The 21004-nt window shown below is 35.2% G+C and overlaps 1 protein-coding gene across 2 annotated transcripts in view; it reads left to right on the plus strand.

Annotated features, from left to right (window-relative positions):
- AP3B1 (adaptor related protein complex 3 subunit beta 1) overlaps positions 1-21004 on the plus strand; it is a 263029-nt gene that overhangs the window by 222882 nt on the left and 19143 nt on the right. For both annotated transcript variants that reach the window (XM_082621919.1, XM_082621920.1), the window contains 2 exons: positions 286-517; positions 5116-5200. In XM_082621919.1, the coding sequence (XP_082478045.1) occupies positions 286-517; positions 5116-5200 (317 nt within the window). The remainder of the gene's footprint in view (positions 1-285; positions 518-5115; positions 5201-21004) is intronic.

Genomic DNA, 21004 nt, shown 5'->3' on the forward strand with positions numbered 1-21004 from the left:
CTAAGATTATTCTCTTCTTTTTAGATATAGATTGTCAAAATATTTTAATATATGCCTGCAGAGTACAGAAGAATTTTAATACTGTTTCAAAGGCATTTACTTTACATTTTTATATAATTTCTGATTTCATATCTATGTGTGTGATATCCTACTAATGTCTGTTATTGTGATTAATACTTTAGGGAAAACAGGAGTTAAGTGTTATGAATTTTTGTATATTTTTAAGAATTAATAGCTATAATCACTAATTCTTTTTTTTTTCTTCTTTTTTCCATTGTGCAATAGGTCAGTACTCCTGTCTTTGTACCAGTGAAAACTCATGTGCTGCTTCATCGGATGAGTGGAAAAGGACTAGCTGCCCATTATTTCTTTCCGAGACAGCCTTGCATTTTTGGTGATAATATGGTCTCTGTGCAAATAACATTGAATAATACCACTGATTGGAAGGTAGAAAATATCCACATAGGGGAAAAGAAACTTCCTGTGGGCATGCAAATGCATGTTTTTAATCCAATAGGTAAATAGTAATTCTCATTTAAAACTTTAACTGCATTTGATAATTAAATGTGTTCATTTTAAAAATAAAGTAGAATACATATTATTTTATTGACTATTAGCAAACTCAGTGTATATAAGTTTTTCCTTTTTAAACTGAATTTATCTTGTAAGATAAATACATGTCTTTGCCCTTAGTGAATTAGGTGCCAGCAATGGTAATACCAGTACTGATGAAAGACTGTGTCTGGAGAATCACAATTTCCTCCTATTTTCCTATCTGTATCACCTTCCCCCACCTCTATTTCTGGTCAGCTTCATTTCCTGCATGATTTTAGTCTGCCTTTGGGGTATTGTACCTTCCATATCTCTCCTTCCCCATTTCCCTTCATATTCCATAGATTGAAAAGTGAAGGGAGCAAAGACTGAGAGGGTATGTACTATTCTGTTTGTCTTCCTTTCCATACATAGACGCTAGAATAGCCCACAGTATGTTACTGGTATTTTTACACATCATGTTTTTTTAATCTGTTGCCACCATTTAAAAATCAGTATTTTTTTTTACATTAAAGGACAAACCAAGAAATCTCACTGTTCATGGATAAAGCACAAGATTATGGCAGTACAGGTGCTTTATTCCCACCTGCATGCAGCACAACCAGCCGATGCCAAGCCGGCTGCCCCTACCACGTAGCATGTGCTTTCCAGGCTACCTCAGTGCCCATGATATCATACTGTCTCTCCAGCTGTCATCCCCTTCCATTTTTTTAAGTGTTTTACAAAAAATACACCTTTTAAAACTTAAGTGTAACAATCGTACGGCTAACTTTGAGTTTAAAATAGTATAATAATTAGAATGTCTGTCTCTTTGTTTTGTGTAAGTGGAGGCAGTCCTACAGTTTAGTTGGGAGAAGCTTCAGGCAAAATCTTAATTAAAAGTGATATAAGGTTTCTGTCACTGAATCCTTGAAATATTACCATCAGAAGGCTCCAGGTAGTTCCTTTTTATAATACTTTAGGTGAGCAAAGCCTTTTGACCGGGTAACTCTGCCTTTATTCATTATTGTCTATCATATAGCTATTCTGTTTTTTCTCCCTCTTTGCCTGAGTGAGCTCTTTCACATTGTTGAATTCTCTCCTATCATTTTCATGAGTCATTCAGTAAAGAAGTCATTCTTTGTGTTATATTTTTCCACAAAAAAAAAAAATTCATAGATGAAACAGGGTAGATTTTTATAAGCAACCAAAGTAGAGAGAAGTAGAGTTAAAGTAAGTTGATTTCAGAACCCATGTAATACCCTCTTTAAAAAATAATTTGGTAATTAAGACACTATTTAAAGACTACAGTGCCTGATTTTTATTGGATTATTTTATGAAGTTAATATATTGCTAAGGAATTAAAGAATATCCCAATTTGTATTCTTTTTTACTGCTTGAAATCCAGCTTTTTTTACCTAGTTAAAAAATTAATTTAGTTTAAAAAGTGTCACGCAGCTGATATATGCATTGTCTGAAGGTTGAAAATGTTATCCAAAGGTTAAAACAGTAGAACAGTGTTATCATGTCTTTGAGCTGGCATAATGAGTTGATGAGTTGACCTTTTGTTGGCCTATGTAGAATAGAAGAAATAAATATAATAAATTTCATAATATGGCCTTAACACCAAAATAAAATATGAATATATGTCATTGCCTCAGTACTAGTAATAGGCTTTCTTTCCTTTTCTTTTCTTAGGCAAAGTTTTTGTAGTGTTTCGTTTGTTCTGTTGCCATTTATTGAATACCTTCAAGATACAGAATTCTTTCCCATGCAGTAATTTGTATGTAATACCACTTAGTCTCTTTCGTCAATAGGTAACAGTAGAGTTCAGAGTATGAAATATCTTAATTAGTCCAAAAAAAATCATAGGAATGCAACAAAGAACAAATACTGCATTTTCATTTTTTGTGAAATAAGGGAAGTAAGATATTTGTTTTATTTAATAAGTACATATGTATATGTTAAGGAGTCCAGCGGCTTTCTTATTTGTCACCAATCTGTTCTCTTTTTTCTCTATAATATGAGATGACTTTTGTCAGGATTTTGCATGAAACTGGATTCCTTGCAAGAATATTAGGAATAAAGTGCCATTTTTCCCAAAGAGATCAGGCACATGTACATGAGAGGTTTAACACACACACACACACACACACACACTCACTCACTCACTCACTCAAAGAGTAGCCTTAGGCTCTCTGCACTATATTCAGTGACTTTATGATTGACAAGTTTGAGTTCAGCTAAGATTTCACTAGTTACTGTACAACTGTCACATCAAAGTAGATGGCATCTTGTGTGATTTAATTTTTCATTATTAATGGTGCAGTGTAATAGAGCCAGTGTTTTTCAACCATTTCTACATAACCCTCTCATGTATATTGCAATGATCCAGAAGCAGTATTCAACTACAGACACCTGATTGAATAAACTTTTCAAATGTAGTAGGCTTCAAATACAAAAATCTATTATATGAATAATTTTATGCTGATCACTTTGCTCTTGAAGCATTCATATAATAAAACATACCATTGATCATGAACTATCCTTCAGAATTAGTATGGCACTAAGCTCACAGTTAATTATCTTAAGACTGAGGAAGTTATTGAAACTGTGTCAGACAGTGCCATCATCAAGGCATCTTGAGAACTGTCACTTTGTCAAATGAAATATGAGAATACGTGATGTAGAGAGATCTGAGTTCCGAATGCCATCATGCTTTGGAGATGACAGCATTTACTACCGATGTGGTGTCAGCTGCAAATAAGACCAAACCCCAGTATAGCTGTGGCACAGAAGAAAACATCAAGGATTCACTGAAGAATAGTTTTGAGCAATGTGACTGACAAAACTATGAACTGATAAGGTGTAGCTTTAGGAGAAGTGCAAGAAAACTATTATTATGGTAATTTACAATAAAGCTTGTTTGCCAGAGATTAGGTAGCAAGTCTTCTGGTACTTAACATGCCATCCTGGTAAATGTTAGGTTTATAAACAAATTAAATTCAAACTGGAATCACCAAACCAACTAATAAGCAAGCAAACCAATAACACTTTAAAAATCAACATCAAACAAATACCTTCTTATAATGCCTAATCTTCATTGAGCCTTTGAGATATAAAAACACTTAATATCTTAAGCTTATTGAATTGTTCTTTTGTCCTATCTGTACCATCATTTCTGTAATGGTTAGCATTAAATGGCAAATTATACCTATCAACAAGCCCTAGAATAATCACAGTCTACTGGATTAGTGTATGCTTGCTAAAATATAACTACATCTAATAATATATATGCAGAAGAGATAAAACTAAATATAAAGCTACTGTGCAATACAACTGCAGTTATACTAGAGACTTTAAGCAAAGTAGAAATCAAAAGTGAATGGTTTGGGCTTCCCTGGTGGCGCAGTGGTTGAGAATCTGCCTGCCAATGCAGGGGACACGGGTTCGAGCCCTGGTCTGGGAAGATCCCACATGCCACGGAGCAACTGGGCCTGTGAGCCACAATTACTGAGCCTGCGCGTCTGGAGCTTGTGCTCCGCAACAAGAGAGGCCGCAATAGTGAGAGGCCCGCGCACCACGATGAAGAGTGGCCCCCGCTTGCCACAGCTAGAGATAGCCCTTGCACAGAAACGAAGACCCAACACAGTCATAAATAAATAAATAAAATAAATTTTAAAAAAAGTGAATGGTTTCTATTTAAATATAATATATATACATAAATATACTTAATAGGTATATGTTTAAGATCCCTCATTATTCTAATGTACAGCATTACACTTTGACTCTGGAATCATAAGCAGAATAAAATGGTGTTATTGTTTGTCTTGAGTTTTATCATTACCAACTGAAAAAACACCAGTATTGTATATTGAAACAGTTATTTCCCACACTTGATTAGTTGATAGATGAAGCTTCAGAAATTACAGATCTACGAAATGTCACTTTATTATTTTTTTTTCAAGATAACCTAATCTGCTACTAAATTTTCTTCCAGTAATTTTTTGACTAATGCAGTTAGACTTATTGTTTTGGGTTCCTATAATGCCAGTTGTCTTGGTTAATATCTGAGGACAACAAATTAATTTCTTCTTCCAGCTTTGCTTTAATTTGCATGTTTTAAATTTTGGATTTTTCCCCCAGTGGAAATTTAGAACATTGTTGAAAATTTACTTTTTATATCTAGAGTAAATATTCCATAGTTTTAAGTACACAATCTCTTAAAAGCACCCAGCGTCTGTTACAGTTGTTCCAAACAGGAAAACATTTATTTCCTTCTCACCTTCAATGCCTATAAAGACAATATTGTAAAACATGAAATTTCTCAGGATGAGGTGTATTTCTGAAACAAATAGATATAATGTGTTCATTGAAGTATGTGCAGAATTAAGTTGTGAAAAAGAGAGCCTTCAAGTGAAATTACTTTATAATTTGCTTTAATACTCTTAGTTTGAAATTATTCTTACAAGCCATCATTAAATTTGACTGTTTTAACCAAACTACAAACATTACATAAGATTTTAGTGTTTAGTCTTTTTCACATCCTCTGTGTTTCCATGTCTAAATTATCTTATCTCCTAGAATCTCTTGAGCCTGAGGGATCCATTACTGTTTCAATGGGTATTGACTTTTGTGATTCCACTCAGACTGCCAGTTTCCAGTTGTGGTAAGTTCAGTTGTTCGTCTATATTTCATATTACTGTAAACAATAGCAGATTAAAATTGAGGCTTTCAGCAGCTTTTTCTTTGAGAGACAAAACATTTACACAAACATGCTTTTCTCTGGCAATGTTTAGACTGCCGTGGACAAATTATGTGCAATATATGTTTTTAGTATTTGTTACACAGATAGCCATTACAGTCTGCCATATGTGGTTGAACTTCACAGTTGGTTGGCTAAAGTAAGAAGCTATTGCTAAGTTTGGGGGGTTTTTTGCTTATCTCTGTGCTTGTGGAAAATTTATGATAAAATTCATGAGGAAAACTCAGGAGAAATTAAAAACTTTAATGATATTGTTGGCTAGCCCAGAGAAGATATCTTTTGAAATATTTTATATGTTATCTCGAGCCTCTTAAGTGGAGAATTATTGATGCTGTCAGTACCAAAAACTCATAGATTTTTCATAGATTTTTACTTTAATTTACAAACTGCTTTTGATAAAATTCAAAAGAGAACATTTATCAGTTGGCAAAGGTTTCATAGGTGAATACTATTCAAAAGAGCTTTTTAAGAATTGTGTTTTTTCATTGTTATTGTTTTATATAATGTTTTATACATTTCTGATGAAATCCAGAAACTATTAGCAAACTAATGCAAAGCTGTATTCATGCATCTTTAAGAATTATCTTTGAACTCATTTCTTTGGTATTTTTCTGATCTAAGATATGATGTGTTATTTTGATTTGAAGTTGTTCTTATTCTGAAAAGAATTGAGGCATTTTATTTATCTAAATTTTAGCTAGCTTCTAACATAATTTTTTATGATAAAAATCTCCAGGTTTAGGAAATAGGCACTTTTAAATAAGTTTATAGGTTGAATATAGTGAACCTTTCTTTTTCATATACCTTTTCAGTTTACCAGTAATTCAGGCCTAATATTATACCATTTATTGCTGAGAACCTGCAATGATGAATATAAGCAATGTAGCATAACACATTGATTTTATGCAGATCATCACCTTTATGTTTTGGGAGGTCTGCTATATTAGTGATATATAAAAACTGATTACTTTTCCCCACATTGCCTAGTAATTGTTTATTATTTTTCTATTAGACAAACAACACAGATCAATATTACTGAGCACAAGACTATGAGTAACATCATTCTAAATAGATTTACCTCCAACACCAGAGGTATATTCATTTTAATGATTTCAACAATGTGAGCCCAATGACAAAGCTTATGCACTAAATTACGGCAAGATTAAGAACTAAAAAAATTCTTCTTTCTTTTCAATTTATATAAAAAATCTTTGACATTTCTGTGCAATGAAGGGTTTTAAAAAAGGTTTTTCCATTACAAAGATTTTCTCTTTAGTCCATTACACAAGATTTACATCTTGTCTTTCACAATTAACTAAGTCCCTTTAGGGATAAATATTTAGGTAATGTTTGATTTTTATCTTATGTTGGAAAGTGTATATAAACAGTTTTTTCTCAGTTTCTCTTAAACTAATTTTAGGAAAATGATGAATTTATTTTAGATAGAAAATAGCCTTAGCTATTATAAGCATTTATATTAATATGTTTTTCTGTTGTGAAGGTATAAATTAGTTATATATTTTAGATTTTTATTAAGCACATATGCACACTAGATCAAAAATTATTTTTGTGTGTATTCCAAAAAGAACACTTTGTCTTACATCAAATGTAATTGATCCTGAAGCAGTGTAATCACAATTACTCACTTTCTTAATTGGCCTGCCCAAAATCAGAAAATGGAAACCGATCGACAGTGTTTAAATCAATAGCTTCATAGTAGTTCTAGTGGGGTTAGGGAGATAGTGGTAATGGGTTGATCAATTGGTCTTAGATGCCAATCACTGACTGTGCCTTTTGCATAGTAAATAGCACTTTTTCCTTAGTGATGAGCTGTATTAGTTTTGGTAGTTCAATAAAAAGGAAAAAAAAAGCAAGAATGGCCGATATTGAATTTTTTCCTCAAAATACATTATACAAATCAATACATAAAATTATGGGTAATAAGAGCATATTTGATAGGAAGCCTTCAGAAATGCTGAGAACATGGACTGTGAGCCTTTCAGGTACACTTCTATTTATTAAAAGAAAAGGAACCAGAGTAAAATGATCCTACTTTAGCTTTTAGATTAATTCTGTATTATTATAGTTATATGATGCATATATAGATAGATAAAGCTATTATATATAACTGTGTAGTTATATGGACACTTGATAAGTATCAATGTCTCTTTTTTTGCTTTGCATTTTAAATGGTCATCAAATTAAGTCCTTGATTAAATTTATTGAGATTGAAAATATGTATAATATACATAAATATGTATCTCTCTAAAAGTAGATACAGTACATAAACAGGTCTCATCCTTGTGATTAGCAGATATTAATGTATTAACTAGTATGAAAAATTATATGGCTTAGCTCAAGTTAGAGGACTGAGTGCTAACATCCGCCCCTCTTTTTGCCCAAAATCCATTAAAAAGACAGAAAATACATTCTTTAATAGAAAATGAGCACTAAAAAGAGAAAGAGTGCTATTAGCGGACCAGAAATTGTGAAGAATTATTGGCAGTTAGAAAGCAAATGGGAGCAGATAAACAATAACAGAGAAAATAAAAACCACAGAGCAAAACACTCATGGGAGAAAACTACTATAATGGTAAGAACAAATCTGGCAGAATATCAAACACAAAGTGAACTAGCAAAAAGAAAAGTTAGGGTAAGACAGTATTAGGGAATTAAAGAATGACTTCCAACCTGCAGTTCCCCAACCTTGCCCCTAGCAGCAGGCAACATACACATTTAATCAGAGACCTAAAAATTACCCTGTAAAGAAAGTGAACAACTACTTGCCTGGGAAGGACTTTTGGTGAGGATGTGCCCTAAGAGAACAGCGGGGGTTGAGTTTATAGGAAGGAGGCCGGATGGTCAGAGATGAGATGAAATGCAGTTCTACCCAAGAGAATGATACTCTCAAGTCTCCTACCACTAGGGTAAAGCCAATCTTTCATCTGTTGGTGGAGAGATAAGGTCACTGCCTACCTGCCTCCCAACTTCATGACCATAACCAGTCATGTCTCACCCACTTAAGAAAACTCCAGCCAGCCCACCAGGGGAGAGGAGACCCATAGAAATAACACTCACTAACATGTATCGAGCAGTAGCTGTGTGCTAGGCACTGTTCTAAACACTGCATTGTGTATGTTAGTTTACTTAATTCTCAAAACATGCCTATGAGGTGAGTATTATTATTATTCCATTTTAGAGGTGAGTAAACTAAGGCACAGGAAGAAAACTTGCCCAAAATCTTATAGCTAATATGCAGCAGAACTTGCTTTGTTTGTTAATTAACCTGGTCCTTCATTATAAATATAAACAGACAGCTTAGGATGAGCAGACTTTTGAGGGAAAGCCTCAATTTGAAAGGGAAAGCTCAAAATGACGTACAAAGACTTACCAATTGTGAAGGGAACAATTTGAGAAAGAAAAGAGATATCTTTAAAAATTACAACTAATATCTGCTTCAAGAGAACTATATCTGTAAAGCAAGAATATACTGCTTATTTGAGAAGGAGTAATTAGACAATTTAAAATACATTCTTGGAGATCTAAAAACATAAAAAGCCAAAAGGACTCAGTAGGTGGATGATAGACTGGACACAGCTGAAGCCTGATTTAGTGTTCCATAAGAGGGAGTCAATGAAATCAACCAGAATAGAAGGCAAAAAGACAAAGATGGAAAATACGAAAAAAAAAAAAGTTAACAGAATCAATTCATCTGGGACTTCCCTGGTGGCGCAGTGGTTAATAATACGCCTGCCAATGCAGGGGGCATGGGTTCAATCCCTGGTCCGGGAGGATCCCCCATGCCGCAGAGCAACTAAGCCCGTGGACCACAACTACTGAGCCTACGCTCTAGAGCCCACAAGCCACAACTACTTAGCCCGTGTGCCACAACTACTGAAGCCCATGTGCCTAGAGCCCATGCTCCACAACAAGAGAAGCCACCGCAATGAGAAGCCCACGTACCGCAATGAAGAGTAGCCCCTGCTCACCGCAACTAGAGAAAGCCCGCATGCAGCAACGAAGACCCAATGCAGCCAGAAATTAATTAACTAATTAATTAATTTTTTAAAATGATGCTTCCTCTTTAAAAAAAAAAAAAGAATCAATTCCTCTAATAGAAGATCTAGAAGGAAAGAAAAGAGACAATGGAGAAAAATAATTAAATAAATTATAGGAGAAAATTTTCCCAAGCAAAAGAAATGTACACGCCTTCAGATTGAAAGGACCCATCAAAGGCCAAACAGAGTAAATGTGAACAACTAGCAAAAAGGCCACATCCTGGTAGAATTTTTATTGTTTTTTAATATTTTTTTTAATTTTTGCATTTTTTTAAAGTAATTTTTATTGGAGTATGGTTGCTTTACAATGTTGTGTTAGCCTTCAGTGCACAACAAAATGAATCAGCCATACACATACAGTTATTATCCCCTCCCTTTTGGACTTCCCTCCCATTTAGGTTACCACAGTGCATTAGGTAGAGTTCTCTGTGCTATACAGTATGTTCCCATCAGTTGTCTATTTTATACATAGTATCAGTAATGTATATGTGTCAATCCCAGTCTCACAATTCCACCCCACCCCTTTCCCCCTTGGTATCAGTACATTTGTTCTCTACATCTGTGTCTCTATTTCTGCTTTGAATATAAGATCATCTATACCATTTTTCTGGATTCCACATATATGCATTATTATACAATAATTGCTTTACTCTTTCTGACTTACTGACTCACTCTGTATGACACTCTCTAGGTCCATCCATGTCTCTACAAATGACCCCATTTAGTTCCTTTTAATGGCTGAGTAATATTCCATTATATATATGTACCACATCTTCTTTATCTATTCCTCTGTTGATGGACATTTAGGTTGCTTCCATGTCCTGGCTATTGTAAATAGTGCTGCTATGAACATTGGCATGCATGTGTTTTTTTGAATTATGGTTTTCTCTGGGTATATGCCCAGTAATGGGATTGTTGGGTCATATGGTAGTTCTGGTTTTAGTTTTTTAAGGAACCTCCATGCTGTTTTCCGTAGTGGCTGTATCAACTTACATTCCCACCAACAATGTTTGAGGGTTCCCTTTTCTCCACACCCTCTCCAGCATTTATTGTTCACAGATTTTTTGATGATGGCCATTCTGACCGGTGTGAGGTGATACCTCATTGTAGTTTTGATTTGCATTTCTCTAATGATTAGTGATGTTGAGCATCTTTTCATGTGTTTGTGAGCAATCTGTATATCTTCTTTGGAGAAATATCTGTTTAGGTCTTCTGCCCATTTTTGGATTGGGTTGTTTGTTTTTTTGATATTGAGCTTATGAGCTGCTTGTACATTTTGGAAATTAATCCTTTGTCAGTTGCTTCGTTTGCAGATATTTTCTCCCATTCTGAGGGTTGTCTTTTCGTCTTGTTTATGGTTTCCTTAGCTGTGCAAAAGCTTTTAAGTTTCATTAGGTCCCATTTCTTTATTTTTGTTTTAATTTTCATTACTTTAGGAGGTGGATCAAAAAAGATGTTGCTGTGATTTATGTCAAAGAGTGTTCTGCCTGTGTTTTCCTCTAAGAGTTTTATAGAGTCTGGTCTTATATTTAGGTCTTTAATCCATTTTGAGTTTATTTTTGTGTATGGTATTAGGGAATGTTCTAATTTCATTCTTCTACATGTAGCTGTCCAGTTTCCCCAGCGCCACTTATTGAAGAGGCTGTCTTTTCTGCATTCTATATTTTTGCCTCCTTTGTCATAGATTAGGTGACCATAGGTGTGTGGGTTTATCTTTGGGCTCTCTATCCTGTTCCATTGATCTATATTTCTGTTTTTGTGCCAGTACCATATTGTCTTGATTACTGTAGCTTTACAGTATAGTCTGAAGTCAGGGAGTCTGATTCCTCCAGCTCCATTTTTTTCCCCTCAAGATTGCTTTGGCTATTCGGGGTCTTTTGTGTCTCCATACAAATTTTCGGATTTTTTGTTCTAACTCTGTAAAAAATGCCATTGGTAGTTTGATAGGGATTGCATTGAATCTATAGATTGCTTTGGGTAGTATAGTCATTTTCACAATATTGATTCTTCCAATCCAAGAACATGGTATTTCTCTCCATCTGTTTCTGTCATCTTTGATTTCTTTCATCAGTGTCTTATAGTTTTCTGAGTACAGGGCTTTTGCCTCCTTAGGCAGGTTTATTCCTAGGTATTTTATTCTTTTTGTTGCAATGGTGAATGGGATTGTTTCCTTAATTTCTCTTTCTGATCTTTTGTTGTTAATGTATAGGAATGCAAGAGATTTCTGTGCATTAATTTTGTATCCTGCAACTTTACCAAATTCATTAATTAGCTCAAGTAATTCTCTGGTGACATCTTTAGGATTATCTGTATATAGTATTATATCATCTGCCAACAGTGACAGTTTTACTTCTTCTTTTCCAATTTGTATTCCTTTTATATCTTTTTCTTCTCTGATTGCTGTGGCTAGGACTTCCAAAACTCTGTTGAATAATAGTGGCGAGAGAAGACATCCTTGTCTTGTTCCTGATCTTAGAGGAAATGCTTTCAGTTTTTCACCATTGAGAATGATTTTTGCTGTGGGTTTGTCGTATATGGCCTTTATTAGGTTCCCTCTATGCCCACTTTCTGGAGAGTTTTTGTCATAAAACTTAAATTTTGTCAAAAGCTTCTTCTGCATCTCTTGAGATGATTGTATGGGTTTTATTCTTCCACTTGTTAATATGGTATATCACATTGATTGATTTGTGTGTATTGAAGAATCCTTGCATCCCTGGGATAAATCCCACTTGATCATGGTGTATGATCCTTTTAATGTGTTGTTGGATTCTGTTTGCTAGTATTTTGTTGAGGATTTTTGCATCTATGTTCATCAGTGATATTGGTGTGTAATTTTCTTTTTTTGTGATATCTTTGTCTGTTTTTGGTATCAGGGTGATGGTAGCCTCGTAGAATGAGTTTGAGAGTGTTCCATCCTCTGCAATTTTTTGGAAGAGTTTGAGAAGGATGGGTGTTAGCTGTTCTCTAAATATTTGATAGAGTTCACCTGTGAAGCCATCTGGTCCTGGACTTCTGTTTGTTGGAAGATTTTAATCACAGTTTCAATTTCATTACTTGAAATTGATCTGTTCATATTTTCTATTTCTTCTTGATCCAGCCTTGGAAGGTTGTACTTTTCTAAGAATTTATCCGTCTCATCGAGGTTGTCCATTTTATTGGCATATAGTTGCTTGTAGTACTCATGATCCTTTGTATTTCTGTGATGTCAGTTGTAACTTCTCCTTTTTCATTTCTAATGTTACTGATTTGAGTTCTCTCCCTTTTATTTTTGATGGGTCTGGCTAAAGGTTTATCAATTTTGTTTATCTTCTCAAAGAACCAGCTTCTAGTTTTATTGATTATTGCCATTGTTTTCTTTGTTTCTGTTTCATTTATTTCTGCTCTGATCTTTTATGATTTTTTTCCTCCTACTGACTTAGGGTTTTGTTTTTTCTTCTTTCTCTGGTTGCTTTAGGTTTAACATTAGGTTGTTCATTTGAGATGTTTCTTGTTTCTTTGAGGTAGGATTGTATTGCTATAAACTTCCATCTTAGAATGGCTTTTGCTACATCCCTTAGGTTTTGGGTCATCATGTTTTCATTGTCATTTGTTTCTAGGTATTTTTTGATTTCCTCTTTGATTTCTTCAGTGATCTCTTGGTTATTAAGTAGTGTATTGTTTAGCCTCCATGTGTTTGTATTTTTACAGTTTTTTTCCTGTAATTGATTTCTAATCTCGTAGCATTGTGATCGGAAAAGATGCTTGCTACGATTTCAGTTTTCTTACATTTACGGAGGCTTGATTTGTGACCCAAGATGTGATCTACCCTGGAGAATGTTCCATGAGCACTTGAGAAGAAAGTGTATTCTGCCACTTTTGGGTGGAATGTCCTATAAATACCAATTAAGTCTGTTTGGTCTGTTCTGTCATTTAAAGCTTGTGTTTCCTTTTTTATTTTCATTTTGGATGATCTGTCCATTGGTGTAAGTGGGGTGTTAAAGTCCCCCACTGTTATTGTGCTACTGTCGATTTCTCCTTTTATGGCTGTTAATATTTGCCTTATGTATTGAGGTGCTCCTATGTTGGGTGCATAGATACTTACAATTGTTTTATCTTCTTCTTGGATCGATCCCTTGATCATTATGTAGTGTCCTTCCTTGTCTCTTGCAATAGTCTTTATTTTAAAGTCTGTCTTGTCTGATATGAGTATTGCTACTCCAGCTTTCTTTTGATTCCCATTTTCATGGAATATCTTTTTCCATCCCCTCACTTTCACTCTGTATGTGTCCCTAGGTCTGAAGTGGGTCTCTTGTAGACATCATATTTACGGGTCTTGTTTTTGTATCCATTAGCCAGTCTGTGTCTTTTGGTTGGAGCATTTAATCCATTCACATTTAAGATAATTATAGATATGTATGTTCTTATTACCATTTTCTTAATTGTATTGGGTTTGTTCTTGTAGGTCTTTTTCTTTTCTTGTGTTTCCCACCTGAGGAAGCTCCTTTAGCATTTACTGTAATGATGGTTTGGTGGTTCTGAATTCTCTTAGCTTTTGCTTGTCTGTGAAGCTTTTGATTTCTCCGTGGATTCTGAATGAGATCCTTGCTGGGTAGAGTAATCTTGGTTGTAAGTTTTTCCCTTTCATCACTTTAAATATGTCCTGCCATTCGCTTCTGGCCTGCAAAGTTTCTGCTGAAAAATCAGCTGACAACCTAATGGGGATTCTCTTGTAGGTTATTTGTTGCTTCTGGTAGAATTTTTAATAAGGAGAAAACTACTCTAGTATCTTCCAGAGAGGTGAAGAAAAGCAGCTTACCTAAAAATGAACAAGAATGTGAGTGGAATCAGATTCCTTATCAGTACTGTCATCAGTTCTGGTGGCCAGAAGGCAAGGGACGTAACCTTTAAAATTTGGTGGAAATGAAATAGACATATTTCAGACAAGCAAAGATTCCATCAGTTTACCCCCCAGTGACCCTTTCTTGAAAGGATTACTCAAAGATATACTATAGTAAAAAAAAATTTTTTTTATTTTGTGACAGAGAAAAACAGAATAAAAAGTAGACAGATAATTCAACCTGTAAAATCCATCAATGTGTAAAAATAATTGTTCACCCCTAATGTAAAAAATAAATTTTAATAATCTGGAACCAAAATCTTGATGTGGACAAGTATGAGGAATGATGGTGTTCTTGTCATGCATGGCAAGAGGATTGATTGATGGCTAAAAGGAGTTTAAATATGGTTTAAAATGTTAAAGCTAACCTCTAAATTAAGGGAAATATGATGTATTATAACCTCCAAATGACTAAAGGGAAGAAGTAACGGAGTGCTTAAAACTTGACCAGTTTAACACAGCAGGAAAAGGAAGAAAAGCATGGTAAATAGAAAACAAAACAAGATGACTAGAAGGGGCCACACATACTAGTTATCAGAATTCATGTCAATAAGTTAAATTCCAGTGATACTGAACATGTAAAAAGCACAATTCAGTATATACTATTTATAAGAACTCCACCTTAAAGAGGATGGCACAGAAAAATTGAGAATTAAAAAATAAAATTTGTGTGTGTGTGTGTGTTTATTATCAGACATACAAGTTACCTATCACCACATGAAATATCAGAAGCATTCTCTTTTAAGTCAGAAAAGCAAGACAAGGTTACCCTCTTTCAACACTATTTCACATTTTTATTTAAGCTAATAAATAGGATACTGTTTAGGAACAGATCATTATGTGAAAATCATTAACATTTCTGTATGGTAGGAATGACCAATTTTAAGACATTATGAATAAAATTATTCTTTTTACAAGAACAACGAAAGGAATAAATTAACAAATGTATGATACCTATGTGGGAATTTTTTTTAAAAAAACATGAAACTGGGCTTCCCTGGTGGCACAGTGGTTAAGAGTCCACCTGCCGATGCAGGGGACACGGGTTCGTGCCCTGGTCCAGGAGGATCCCACATGCCGCGGAGCGACTGGGCCCGTGAGCCATGGCCACTGAGTCTGCGCGTCCGGAGCCTGTGCTCCGCAACAAGAGAGGCCACAACAGTGAGAAGCCCGCGTACCGCAAACAAACAAACAAACAAACAAACAAACAAATAAATAAATACCTGAAACTTTCCTGAAGGCCATAAAAAGAAGATATAATTAACGTAATAAGTATACTATGTTTCTAAATGGGAGGGAGTACGCTCCCTCAGGTTAATCTTCAAATTCAGTTTGATTCAATGCTAAATTCCAGTAAGCCTTTTCAAGGAACTTGACAAATTTCTAAAATTCAACTGGAAAAAAGAATGTCCAAGAAAAGTCAAAACAAAAATTTAATGAGAAAAGCCTTTTTCAATAATAACTTCAAAATATTCTTCAAAGTCGCAAGAATATTTTTATTCAATGTAATTGGCTATTGGCAAAGGAATCAGTAAAACAAAACAGAGAATTTAGAAATTTTGTATATCATAAAGCTGACATTTCATATCACTGAGGGAAGAATGGACCAGTCAGTAAATGATGTGAGAACTGTTATCGGGAAAAAACCAAAGATACCTTCCTCCCACAGATTACTCCAAAATAAATTCCAGATGGATTTATGGTTTAATTATAGAAACTATAAAAGTGTTTAGAAATAATATAGACAAATATTTTTATACTCTTTGGGGGCAAAAGTCAAGCAAGACACAATATCCAGAAAGATATAGTGAAAAATTGACAGGCTTGATTATTAAAAATTTTAAACTTCTCTACAAAGAAGAAAAAAATAGATACCATAACAGGTGAGAGATAGAAAGTATTACAGCATATTTAGGAGACAGAAGTTTAGTAACCAGAATATATAAAGAACTCTTGCAATCAATAAAAAGGAATCTAATATAAAAGTGGAGAAAGGTTGAGAATAGTTCATTTACAAGAAAAGAAATGCGAATGATCCATAACAATAACATATCCAACACTGGTAATAGACAGGGAAATTAAAAAAATTTTTATCCATCAGATTTGCAAAATTTTAAAATAATTTTAATATCTGACATGGAAGGTACAGAAAAACATGTATTCTTATTTACTGTTTGTGGAACTTGTTGGCACCACTTTTTTTAGGTCAGTTTGGCAGTATTTATCCAATGCTGATTATTCATACTCTTCAACTTAGTGATTTCATTTTTAGGGTGTCAAGCTTGGGGAGATATTGGTGCTTGTGCTGAAGAAATAGATCTATCCAAGGTTATTAAGTAAACATTGTTTGTAATAGAGAAAATTTGCAAATGAGAATTGATGGGGGAATGCTTAAATAAATTATGATACATCCCTATTATGGATGTAGAAAAGCAAAACTTTCCCAGGAGTCCCCAGCAGACTTCTGTTCAGGCTTCATTGGTCATAACCGGGTCACTTGATCAGTCTTAGCTACAGGAGGCTGAGGAGAGTGTTCTGGTGGGCACATTGTCTACCTGAACAAAATCAGGATTATATCAGGAAAGAAGAAAAAGGAAAAAAAAAAAATACTGAGTAAGCAACAAGTAGTGTCTGCCACAGCAATGTTCCAGTTTTATTACATTTGTCTCATAAGACCCATTTTGGATGAACTTATATCCTTAGCTTTTCATACAGAATTACATGTTAATCATTTCACTAACCACAGAAAATAAAACATGCATTACCCAAAAGTAACAAAAGTGAAACATACCCAGTCAAGTTGAATAGTATAAATTTGTCTCTAACACATGGGTTGTTGCCTGTGGGGACATTTCAGGGTCACCTTTTTCCCCCAAACTTAAGCCTTCTGCTTATCCACCTTGATTTTCATATATGCCTTAGAAGGCAAGACTACTTTCCCTTCTTTTCTCCACTCTCACACCCTTCTCCCTGGTCATCAGTGCTGTAGAGCTACCTTTAACCAAGGGGTAAATGGGATCCTTTTCAGGAGTGTTGGAAAGGAGAAGACTGGTCATTTCACCTGTAATCTAAAAGAAAACACAAGTAGAGATAGTGTAGTATGTGTAATTTAACCCAGTGGTCCCTAACTTTTAAAATTGTATACGTCTTAGTAAAATATTTATACTACACACTCCCTATATGTATTGTGTGTGTCTCACTGTGCTAACGTATTATGTATGTACTAAGATATTATGTACAGACAAAAATAGAACTTCAGATAGAATGAGAAAAAAATAAATATAATTGATAGGGTTTTTTTTCATCAGTGGATTTTCTACCTCAGGGGAGTGCCTTGTCCTTTCCCACTTTGGAGAACACTGATTTATCCAGTTATTTGAAGCCAAAATTTTATATTTAACACTAAATCAGTTCATGATATATATACCTATCCGTTTACTCCTTTATCAGCCTTTACATTTCTCTTAATGTGACTTAGCCTTCCATTACATCAGCCTGGTCTTATCCTTCAAGTGTCCTACCCTCAACACTTCTATCTTAATAGCTGCTTTTATGCTGTTTTTGGAAGAAATATCCTCCTTCATTCCAGGGCTGACCCATTCACCTAGTTCTTATGCTCTTAATCCCAACCTCGTTTACCTCCTTTAAGACCTTACCCTATCTATTTCTTTGTGTTGCACCAGCCTTTAATTATGCTCGTCTCTTTAAGCATTTTTCTTTTGCCTCTATGTCCTTATGAAGCTTCTGCTGCTTTCTGTCCCATCTTTTTCCCTGCCAGTTTTTCCATTCACCTTCAACTCACTGCGTTCTGCATTCTTCCTCCAGCTTTTTTTTTTTTTTTTTTTTTTGTGGTACGCGGGCGTCTCCCTGTTGTGGCCTCTCCCGTTGCGGAGCACAGGCTCCGGACACGCAGGCTCAGCAGCCATGGCTCACGGGCCTAGCTGCTCCGCGGCATGTGGGATCTTTCCGGACCGGGGCACGAACCCGTGTCCCCTGCACTGGCAGGTGGACTCTCAACCACTGTGCCACCAGGGAAGCCCCCTTCCTCCAGCTTTTACACGTGCTGCTTTTTATTCCTCCCTGCAGTATTTGACACGCACCTTTTCTCCCCAGCCACTCTTTTCCAGGCTCTTCTGCAAGTTGCACCACTTCTGTTTTTACTTACATGCAGGGCTTCCCCAGGTTTCCACCTTATCCTTCTTGGTATATCTTTTTTTCCTACATGATCTTATCTACTTACAAGGCTTCAGCCCTTCCCTGTACCATTCTGGTTACTTCCAAACTCATATATACTGCCCTGACCTCTTTTCTGATTCATGACCTGTATTTCCGATTATCTGCTAAATATCTCTTCCTGGGTAACTCAGTGATACTCAAAATAAAACATGATTAAATCCAAATCATTTTGCTTAATCCCCAAAACTCCTCTTCAGTGGAGGAAGTCATCCTCCCAGTCATTCACCTTAGATGGTTCAAAGTCTCTTCCTCCCATCTGTCACCAGATCTGTCCCTTTTAACTATAAAATACCGCACCTCCCCCATTCTCAGTGCTACCCACCCTAGGGAAGCAACCTTGTATAGTGGAATAAAATATATATATATGGCAGCAAACATTATATAGCTGACTTTGGAGTAGGATAGACCTGGGTTCAAATCCCAGTGCTGCTGTGTTCAGATCTTCATACTAGCTGTGTGACCTTGAGCATGTTGTTTAACTTCTCTTAATAAATTAGGGGTAACAGAAGCTACCTGTTTGGATCGTTGTTGGGATGTACTAAAGTAAAACACACAGTCAGTGCTAAAAACCCCTGCCTAGACTGTTAATTAGATTCCTTCCTGATTTACCTGCCTTGGGTTTCTCCTGTACTCCACCTTTACACACTGCCAGCAGAGTTTATAAAATACATATGGGGTCATTTATTTTCATATGTCAGGAGTCTCTGGTAGTTTCCTTTTTTTTTTTTCCAGGAAACTTTGAGCACCTTTGTCTGAGTTATAAGAGTAAAGAAATCATACACTTTGTCATACAAATCAGGACACTTCAGAGAGTGAAAGGAGACATTAACTGAACAAGATTCCAGGACAACTGCCATGGGAGAACTGGGACTAATGGTCATGCTGTGTATGCTGTTCTTTACAGTGTGCCCCCAATCCCATCTTTTGACACCACACTGCTCACCATTCCCAAAACATAGGTGTAGAATCCCTAGAATGCTCCTCTCCCTCCTTTTGGAAGTAAACTTATCTCTACCTCTCTCCTGCAGAATTAATCAGCCCCTCTTCCTTGGACTATGATACTTTCCACATGTCTCTAACATAGCACTTACCTTTCTGTTATAAACATAATTGAACTCTTTCTCTCTCACTAAACTTGTGAACTTCAAGGGCCAATCTTACTTGTCTTTAAATCCCCAGACACTCACACAGTACATGGGATCAAGTTTGTATTCAGTAAATGTTTACTGAATTAATAAATAAATTGGATTTATTGATTTGCCTTGGGCAATCCATGTGTGAATAATTCAAAACATTCTTTGTGTTTTTTTAGTCTAGTCTGTACCTTGTTCCATTTTAAAAAATAAGGCAGCTTAAAAGATTATAGTATATAATAACATAAAATCAAAGTGGATTTTCTTTTCTTTCTTTATATTTTAATATTTGTCCCTAACCCACCCTTCAAGAAAGTATTTTTCTTAACCTAATGTTTGGTGTTTCTTATCCACAATTCCCATCTCCCTAGCCATCTTCCCACTGGCCATGACACCCAGTTCTAACACAAAACTAGAATTCCTTCTTGGGACTTTCAGTAAAGCTTTTGCTTTCCTGATAAAAAGGAACAGATTCAGTTGGCTCAATTTTTTTTTAATACTTGATTGGATTCTGCATTTATTTTGCTCCTTATACCTGTCTAAAAGCTTAAAGACTTTTGAACTTGACAGAATTCTGCACAATTTCAAATTCTCAGCATCATATAATTCTATCTACATTTAAAATGCTATCTGATTGAATTCTGGTTACCTCACATGGCTTTTTATAATCAGCTTTTGCACCTTAAGAGATCAGCTTATAGTCATGCTGCATATTACAGTATTGTTACCTCAATTAATAGGAAATTTATTTCAAGGAAGTACATGAGAATAAGTAGTACAGAAATAGGAATCTTAGCCATGTGATCAGTCTTCATAAGAATGTATTGTAGGAAAAATCATGTAGTTAGTTGTCAGTTGGCTCAATTATTCACTACTCTTCCATCATCACTCTTCCTTCTTCAGTGGAATGTTAAAGTGGTACCTAAAGATACAGCAGCCATCTGGCAACCATGAGGATAAGAACCAACACACTAGGGCTAGTGGAGTTGAAAGCTAGAGAAACCTGGGTTCCTAACAGCATCTTTAAGCCATTGAACCAGCCTTTGACTGGTAACTTACAGGATTACTTATACACTGAACAATAAGCACCCATCTCTCAAGAAATTGTCAGTTGGACTTTCTGCTTCTTTGCAGCCAAACACATTGCGAACTGATACACTCATCAACCTAACTTCAAACTTTAATTTTAAAACATTTTAAAGCAGTTTTAGTAATTTTTTTATGAAGATGGTAGTTTCATAAGATTTAAATGAAATAAATGCACTCAGTATTGTTTTTCTGTATGATGAAAATAGAAAGTTGCCTTTCCTAAATTCTTCATATCCTGTAATTTGAAAAACTTTCACCACATGTTCAATAATGTCAGTGAATAATGCTACTAGAAAATGAGGGGTTTTGTTTTAAG

The sequence above is a fragment of the Mesoplodon mirus genome, assembly GCF_964341445.2.
Source record: "Mesoplodon mirus genome assembly, chromosome: 5".
Lineage (NCBI taxonomy): Eukaryota > Metazoa > Chordata > Mammalia > Artiodactyla > Ziphiidae > Mesoplodon > Mesoplodon mirus.